Below are 8,615 nucleotides of genomic sequence, written 5' to 3'. Positions count from 1 at the left end.
CCCCGCTCACTGCAACTAGAGAAAGCCCGCATGCAGCAACGAAGACCCAACGCAGCCAAAAATAAATCTATTTTAAAAAAGAGCAAATCTAATCATATCACTCACCTAACTTAAAACCACTCACGCAGAGCTCCCCTGCACCCTCGACTGATTGCCCTCTCTGCAGGGCTGCTCTTCACCTGCGGGAGTCCTCAGTTCCCAGAATGCCCTTGGCACCCTGCCCCCTCTCTGAAACACCCTTCCAAGCCCTGGCACCCTGCTGATACCTGCTTGTCTTTCAGGATCCAGTACTGGCATTCCCTCCTCCAGGGCACCTCCCCCAACCACACCTGCCTGGGCTCAGAGCCCCCGCTAGGGCTCCAGTCATGGCCTGTCCATCTCCTCTACCAGACTGAGAACGGCTTGTGTGCAAGTCCGAGTCTTGCTCGTCCCTGAACCCTCAGCATGCAGCTCAGGGTCTGGCACATGGTGGATTCTCATTAAATGTTCATATACTTAATGAGCAACTGAAAGCATGAATGGATAAAATGATAGAGGGATGATGAGTACCCACTCAATCTCAAAACCTTCTCACACAGGGCAGACAGCAAGGAGGTCATTCTCCAGCCAAAACTGGGAAGAGGAATAAGATCACAAAGGGCCCAAGAACCAAGTGAGAATTTTGGCAGGAAAATGGAGGCCACCTGGCCTGGGCTCTGCACTAAGGCAGGTTCATGGACGATTCTGCCAGACTGCAGGAGATGGCAGGAGCTGGGATGGCAACCAGGTCCTCAGCACTGAGGTGGGACACTGGGGATCCTCTGAGTGAATGGGGAGCAGGAAGAGTCCAGCCAGGGGGGGGCCTCAGGCCAAACGTGGGCTTCAAGGCCAACCATGCTGAGAAGACACTTTCTAGGGACCAAGAGACCCCTGGAGACAAAGGAAGACCACAGTGTATGAAGGCTCTGAGGGAGAAAGGGCGAAGGGTACTTACTGTAGGATGACATGAGGAAGCCTGTGTTCACCTTCCTGGTGGCGCTGAAGTTGGGCTCGATTTCATTTCCCTTGGGGTCGAACTTACGGCAATGGATGTGACTAGGCCGGATATACAGCACGTAGTAGCGCTCCTGGGGCCAAGCAGAGAGACAGTGAGGGGCTGCTTCATTCCCTTCAGCCTCCAACACAACACACACTCCCCACGTGCTCGGGTTGCAGCCCCCCAACCTCACTCTCTACCCCAGAATCCCACCCCACCTCCAAAAGATATTCAAGCTGGCCACAGGCTCCCACTCCCCATATTCATTCATTCATTCATGTGTTTAGTAGAGCACTTGCCACACATAATGAACCATGGCTAGACGTCCATGAGAGGGCGGGCTCAGAGCCTGACCCCAAGGCCTCCACATGTCAGAGACAGAAAGAATATACAGAAAACCATAACCCGAGCACCAAGGGGCCCAAATACCATGAAGCAGGAGCGGAAGCAGCCAAGATGCCATGGAAAGGGCACTGAAATGGAGTTCTGAGTGAGGACAGCCACTGTGCCTCTTCCAACAGATGTGAGTCCTGGAGCAAATCACCCCTAGCCTCAGTTTCCCCTGTTACCTGGAGACAACGTGATGTCTACTTTCAGGCACGTTGTAAGGGTTCAAGGAGCAAGCACAGTATAAAGCATGAAATGTGCTATAAATGCTCTTTGCCAGCTATCCTAATCAAAACAGGAGACTGACGATATTATAGATCAACTACACATCAATAAAATTTTAAATAAATAAATATTATAATAAAACACACACACACACAAAACAGGAGATTAAAGAAAAGGAAACCACTTCCTGGGAGAAACAGAGAAGGCAAGGTCTCAGAGTGGGGAGAAACCTGCAACTGTGGGAAAAGGGTATAGGAAGAATATTAAGAGCCTGGACAAGTACATAAAATAAAAGTCAAGGTCCTGTGTGGATGTTTGAGCAACGCAGGACCCTTAGAGGTCTCATGGGAGTCCAGGCTAGGGAAGCAAGTGGGGGATCAGCCTTGAGTTGGAATTTGGAGTTTGCATTTTATGTGGTAGACTAGAAGGAATCCTGAAAGGTTTTTGAACAGCAGCGAGGCTGAGAGATGTCTTTCAGGAGACAAGCTGGCAGCAGGGCAGGAATGGGCGCTGGGTGCAGCCAGAAGGCAGGAGAGGGGGTGCAAGGTTTAGTCAGGACAGGCTGAGCTCCTGAGGGCCCATGTGAGGTGAGCAGACATGGAAAGAGGAAGGGAGGGGAGGGGAAAATGGTCAAGGTAGGAGGCCTGCAGGACTAGGCATTACTCACCTGGGGGAGGGGGGAGGGGAGACAGTGGGGGTTTGCAGGCTGGTGGTCGGGGGCGTCTAGTGCACTATCATTAGGAAAGAAGGAGTTGGAAGAGGCAAGTTTGGAGAGGGGCTGTAGAACACCCTGCCTGTGGAGGATGGCCGAGGCAGGCCAGCTCCACATCAGCTACTGCTGGGCTCTCCTGGGCAGGCTGGCTAGGGTTCCAGACTGCTGTGCTCAGCCTGCTGACCTGCGTGCTCAGGAGGGGAGGGTGCAGCAAAGCATCTCTTGATCTGAAACTAGTGCTGAGCCAGAGCCGAGGCTGTACACATGGGGTGTGGGTGAGAAACCAGCTGTGTGTAGCCACAGGCCTCTGGCCTGCCTCAAGAAGGGATTTAATGAGCGCAGTTCTATAGATCAAGGAGATAAGGTGGTCAGCACATCTGGGTGGGGTTATTTGGGCGGGGAGGGGTGGAGATTTAGAATTAGTGCTCAGGAAAGAAACACTGGCTAGTACAGGATGGAGAACGCCAGGTGTGTCCATGGACATCTGAGATGGGTGGGTGATAAAGGGCATAACCCCAGGAGGCTGAGAGGACAAAGGGAGAAGGGCATGGACATGGGAACCAAAGCCCCGGGTGGTATCAGCAACGTGGACTTCACACTCAGGCTGGAAACAAAGGCCCAGAACTCAGCAACCCTCCTCCCACCTCAACCCTCTCACACCCCTACACACATGGAGGTCCAGGTCCACACCAGTGACTTGCTTTATAAAAATCCAACATTCCAAAACACCCAGCCACACAGTGATATTAAAAAATGTGCAAGGGAATTCCCTGGCAGTCCCATGGTTAGGACTCCACGCTTCTACTGCAGGGAGCCAGGGTTCGATCCCTGGTCAGGGAATTAAGATCCTTCAAGCCTCGCAGTTCAGCCAAAAAGAAAAGAAAAGAAAAAAAAAAAAGATGCGTAAACCCATGCTAAGATATTCACCACTCTGCAAATGCAGAGTGGCGCCTTCTAACAGCAAACTCCAACAATGCACTTAAAGTAATTCAATTTTAAACATTCAAAGTACACACGACTTCCCAGCTACAGAGCTGGTACCCCTAAAGGGGAAGGTCACTGTTGACCTTGCACCCACATAGGCAGATAACTTCACTCTGACCTTGTCCATCAGGTCCGGAGGCAGTGGGAACCACCAGGCCAGAGGACAGGAGCTGGGCCTTCAGCCCCAGAATAAAGAGCCACTCATCCTGCCTACCCAGCAAGCTTCCCAGCACTCTAAATTTGTTCCATCAGAAGGTGACAGGACCTCTTCAGAAGGCAGGCCTTCCAGCCCACTCAGAACCCACAGCCTGAGTCCTGAACCACTCACCTCACCCTTTCCTGCTCTCAGCCCTCCCAGTCCTGGCCCCAAACACACCCCTTGGGTTTAGGGCTTGGTCTGTCTTCTCAGCAAGAACCCAGGCCCTCCCATCGCACCCAGCACAGCCCTAACTGACCTCTTCCATCTGTCGCCCCTTTTGGCTGCTAATCTCCTAACCAACCACCCCCCCACCTGCCCTGTGAGCCCCTCAAGGAAAGAGCTGGACCCCAAGTCTTGGCACTGGCAGAGCCAAGCAGAGAGATGCTTTGGTGAGTGAGGACCCTGAAACCAGTGCCCTGCGAGTACCCCCAGGGAAACATCCTCACCTTCCTGCCATGGGCATCCAAGATGCTGTGCCGAGATACATCGACCAGTTCTCCTTCCAGCAGGACGCCATTCCCCCTAAGGATGAGAGAGAATGAGGGCTCAACTGGTTCTGTCAGTCCTCAGGCAAGAACCACAAGTTCGACGGCCCAGGTCAGGGTCTGCACTAGGACAGAAGCAAGTCCCAGGTGTGTCTCCCATTTACCTGGTCCCTGGGCAGGCCCAGTATGATGCAGCCCCTTTCTCTGGGCTCCCACACTGGGCCCCCACTCCTCTGAGGGTCCCAAAGGCTGGGGCACCATCCGGAGGGTAGGAAGGAACATTGACAGGCTGCAAGACCGAGCTATGGCCCCTCCTGCAGGGGGTTACTGTAACCAGAGCCTCAGTCTTCTTATCCACCAAATGGGAGAGTAATAGCCACCTCACTCTGCTTCTATGACAATGACATACGATCATGTATATGAAGGCACTTTGTAAACTATTGTTTACTAAATATAAAGGACTTTACTTTTTTTAACAACTTTATTGGAGTATAATTGCTTTACAATGTTGTGTTAGTTTCTGCTGTATAACAAAGTGAATCAGCTATATGCATACATATATCCCCATATCCCCTCCCTCTTGCATCTCCCTCCCACCCTCATCTCACCCCTCTAGGTGGTCACAAAGCACGAAGCTGATCTCCCTGTGCTATCCAGCTGCTTCCCACTAGCTATCTGTTATACATTTGGTAGTGTATATATGTCAATGCTACTCTCTCACTTTGTCCCAGCTTACCCTTCCCCCTCCCTGTGTCCTCAAGTCCATTCTCTACATCTGTGTCTTTATTCCTGTCCTGCCCTTAGGTTCATCAGAACCATTTTTTTTTTTTTTTAAAAATTATTTTATTTATTTATTTATTTATTTTTGGCTGTGTTGGGTTTTCGTTGCTGCGCGCAGGCTTTCTCTAGTTGCAGGGGGCAGGGGCTACTCTTTGTTGTGGTGCGCCGGCTTCTCATTGTGGTGGCTTCTCTTGTTGCAGAGCACGGGCTCTAGGTGCACGGGCTTCAGTAGTTGTGGCACGCGGGCTCAGTAGTTGTGGCTCGGAGGCTCTAGAGCGCAGGCTCAGTAGCTGTGGCACACCGGCTTAGTTGCTCGGTGGCATGTGGGATCTTCCCGGACCAGGGCTCAAACCTGTGTCCCCTGCATTGGTAGACGGATTCTTAACCACTGCGCCACCAGGGAAGCCCCATGACTCTTTTTGAATTATGGTTTTCTCAGGGTATATGCCCAGTAGTGGGATTGCTGGGTCATATGGTAATTCTTTTTTAGTTTTTCAAGGAACCTCCTTACTGTTCTCCATAGTGGCTGTATCAATTTACATTCCCACCAACAGTGCAAGAGGGTTCCCTTTTCTCCACACCCTCTCCAGCATTTATTGTTTGTAGATTTTTTGATGATGGCCATTCTGACCGGAGGACTTTACTTTTTTATTTCACCAAATTTTTGTTGGGGGGGGGCGGGGTCTAAACTGCTATAAAGTATCTTCCCTTTGCACCTGTTTTAAAGCACTTTCATATTCCTGTTCTCATTCGTATCCACTTTAGAAGTGGAGAAACCCAGACTCAAAAGTTTCGTGATGAGCCCAAGATCGCAGGGTCCCTCACTGAGAGGAACTGGACCCCCGCTTGCCAAATCTAGTTTTCATAAAAGCAAAACCTGGGGACTTCCTTTTCTGGAACCACGGAAATGGAAGAGGGTTGGGGGCAGCTGAAGGGATGAGGATGAAAAGTGAAAACTCCCTGGACCTTACTTGCCCCTACCGCCCCCCCACCGCCCCTTACGCCCTCCATTCTTTAGTGTTTGTAATTGCAAATGGAATGGTCCATTCGTTCTCATGACCTTGGCGTCCGTGATGGCAGGGCTTGGCCCTCCGGATCCAACACGCCCTCCAGACAGGCCCTGCCCCTCCCCCAGCCCTGCCAGGCCAACTCCCACCCGCTGCTGCCGTCCAGCAGGACACTGTCCCTTCCGGAGCGGGGTGCAGCTTGTGCAAAGGCCTGAAGGCAAGGCAGCGGGGTGAAGCTTAGAGTCACCGGGGTGGGGTTGAGACAAAGGCTGACGTGAAGTAAGCACCGCCTTTTGAGCCCTGCTTGGGAGTCGGGACCGACCCTCGCTGAGCTTTACGCCGATCAGTGTCTCAGAGGGGTGCGCTCCGAGGGGACCGCAGGGAGGAGCGGCCTGGAGGCCAGGGAGGTCCTTGGCGAGCCGCGCCTTTCCTCCCACCCGCACCCGACCCCGCTAGCGCCCCCCCAACTCCCCGCCAACCAAGGAGCCCGGATTCAAAGCTAAGCCTCGAGAGCCAACGGAGGCCGGGCCCAGGAGGCGGTGGGGAGACGCGGGCGGAGCCTACCCCTGGTGGGCGGCGGGGTCCCAGGCCCCGGGCAGACGCGCGCTCTGAACCGCCTTGTTCCGGAGGGCGCTGTCGTGATAGATGCGGCTCATTTTCCCCACGGCCGCGGCGCCCTCAAGGCCTGGCGCAAGGAGCCTGCACGCGGGGCTGGCGGCACCGCGAGGTGGGGTACAGCGAGGGGAAACGCCGGGAGGACGCGCGGAGACCAGAAATTCCCAGCTGCAGATCCGGGACCTGCGCAGCCCGGCCCGGGGCGTTCCCGCGCGGGATTTAAAGGGGCCGAGCCCCATTCCTGCCCGCGGGACCTTGCTAGGCGGGAGGTGGGCTTGCCTGAAGACCCGGCTGGGACCTTAGCCCCGGGGGTGGGGGCGGGGAAGGGAGCCACTCCCTTCTCTTTCTCTCCTTCTTCCTTGTTACTAGAAGGAGACCCCTACCCCACACACGCACAAAGGGGAAATTGAGGCCAAGAGAGCCTATAGGATCAGCTCTGAAAGGATGAGTTTCCAGAGAGCAGGAATGGGAAAAAGGGAACAGCCCTCAGGAACGGCGGGGTGCTAAGTACGGAGCTGCTCTTTATGCCCTCGCGCGAGGTCGCACAGTGGCTGAGGGAGGGGTTCCAGGGATCTGTAACGAAGGAGCCTGGTCTTGGGTGTCAAGATCTACGGCCTAACAAGGTTGGAATCCCAGCTGTGTGAGCTTGGGCAAGTTCCTCAACCTCTCTGAGCCCGTGCTTCCTCCTCTGTAAAACGGGGTCAGTATCAGAGGGGTTGTAAGGATTTAATAAACTCACTCTAGAAAGGAGCATTGCCCCTCGCCGTCCTCCCGCACAGTTCTTGGACCCCTTCCCAGCTCCCTACTGCCCTTTGCCCAAGTATGTAACAGTCTAGGGATGCATTTCCCAAGCCCAGGTGCAGGGGTCTGTTTAGACCCCGGGATTGTTGAGAGCCTTGGTTCTCTTGTTTGACTCCTTTGTGGCAAGCCCTGGGGCAGGTGGGCCCATTCATGGAGTCGGGGTGTAGCCTCTGGGGGAGACTTCAAAGGGGAGGTGGCCAGCTTAGATACCTGGGGGCCCAAGCTGAGCTGTCAGTGGTAGAAGAAGCACCCCCTCCGGCCACACATTATGACTTTTGTGCATTTCTGGCATTTTTGTTTTCAAGGGCTCCCTCCTCCATAAAAAAAGTGTTTAAATTATATTTTATGACTGGGTTGACATAAAGATGAATATATTAAGACATTTTCTTTGGCCTAAAAATTCTTTTTTTTCTTCTGATTTTAAAAGAAATTAATATATTTTCCTGTGCTTTAGGCATTGTGCCTAATGGATTAGTCAGCCCCACCCCTATCTGGCCTACCTGGCTGCTCCCTAAATTCTAAGAAGGAAGGATGTAGAAGACCCTCTGGGCAGAACTGTCCTTTGGCTCTGTCTCTTCAAAATTCCCCAGGCTGATATAAGGAACTCCCATAACTCAAAAGAAAAAAAAAAAACAAAAACAAAAACCACACACGATAAAAAAAATGGGCAAAGGAACTGAATAGACGTACAGAAGACATACAGATGACCAACAGGTATATGAAAAGCTGCTCAGCATCACTAATCATCAGGGAAAACCTCACACCTGTTAGAATGACTATCATCAAAAAAGCAAAAGGTAAGTGTCAGCAGGGATATGGAGAAAAGGGAACCCTTCTACAGCATTGATGGGAGTGTAAATTAGTACAGCCACTATGAAAAACACTATGGAAGTTTCTCAAGAAATTAAAAATAGAACCACCAAATGATCCCGCAATTTCACTTCTGGGTATATGTCCAAGGGAACTGAGATCAGGATGTCAAAGGGATATCTGCACTCCCATGGTCCTTTCACAATAGTCAAGACGTAGAAGCAAACTAAATGTCCATCAGTGGATGAATGGAAAAAGAAAATGTGGTATATGCATACAATGGAATATTATTCAGGCCTAAAAAAAGAAGGAAACCCTGCCAATCTGCAACAACATGGATGAACCTGGAAGTGAAAGAAGCCAGACACAAAAAGACAAATATTGCATGATCTCATTTACATGAGGAATCTAAAATAGTCAAACTCATAGAAGCAGAGAGTAGAATGGCTGCCAGGGGCTGGGGGGAGCAAGAAATGCACAGATAGTAGTCAAAGGGCCCAGAGTTTCAGGTGTACAAGATGAATAAGACGTAGACATCTGTATAGTAGAGTGCCTGTAGCTAACAATATTGTATTATATACTTAAACATTTACTA

General features: G+C 51.8%; 1 protein-coding gene across 1 annotated transcript in view; it reads right to left on the bottom strand.

Moving 5' to 3' along the window:
• The window catches only part of ARPIN (actin related protein 2/3 complex inhibitor), an 11,298-nt gene extending 4,706 nt beyond the window's left edge, over positions 1-6,592 (bottom strand). The window contains exons 1-3 of the mRNA XM_007106068.3: positions 6,359-6,592; positions 3,969-4,044; positions 974-1,106 (exon numbers count right to left, since the gene is read on the bottom strand). Coding sequence (XP_007106130.3) covers positions 974-1,106; positions 3,969-4,044; positions 6,359-6,450 — 301 coding nt within the window. The 5' untranslated portion in view covers positions 6,451-6,592. The remainder of the gene's footprint in view (positions 1-973; positions 1,107-3,968; positions 4,045-6,358) is intronic.
• Positions 6,593-8,615: the final 2,023 nt, after the last annotated feature.

This window comes from Physeter macrocephalus, chromosome 11 (genome assembly GCF_002837175.3).
Source record: "Physeter macrocephalus isolate SW-GA chromosome 11, ASM283717v5, whole genome shotgun sequence".
In the NCBI taxonomy this organism is placed as follows: domain Eukaryota; kingdom Metazoa; phylum Chordata; class Mammalia; order Artiodactyla; family Physeteridae; genus Physeter; species Physeter macrocephalus.
Note: the sequence above shows the minus strand (reverse complement) of the source record. Positions and strands in the feature narration are given on the sequence as shown.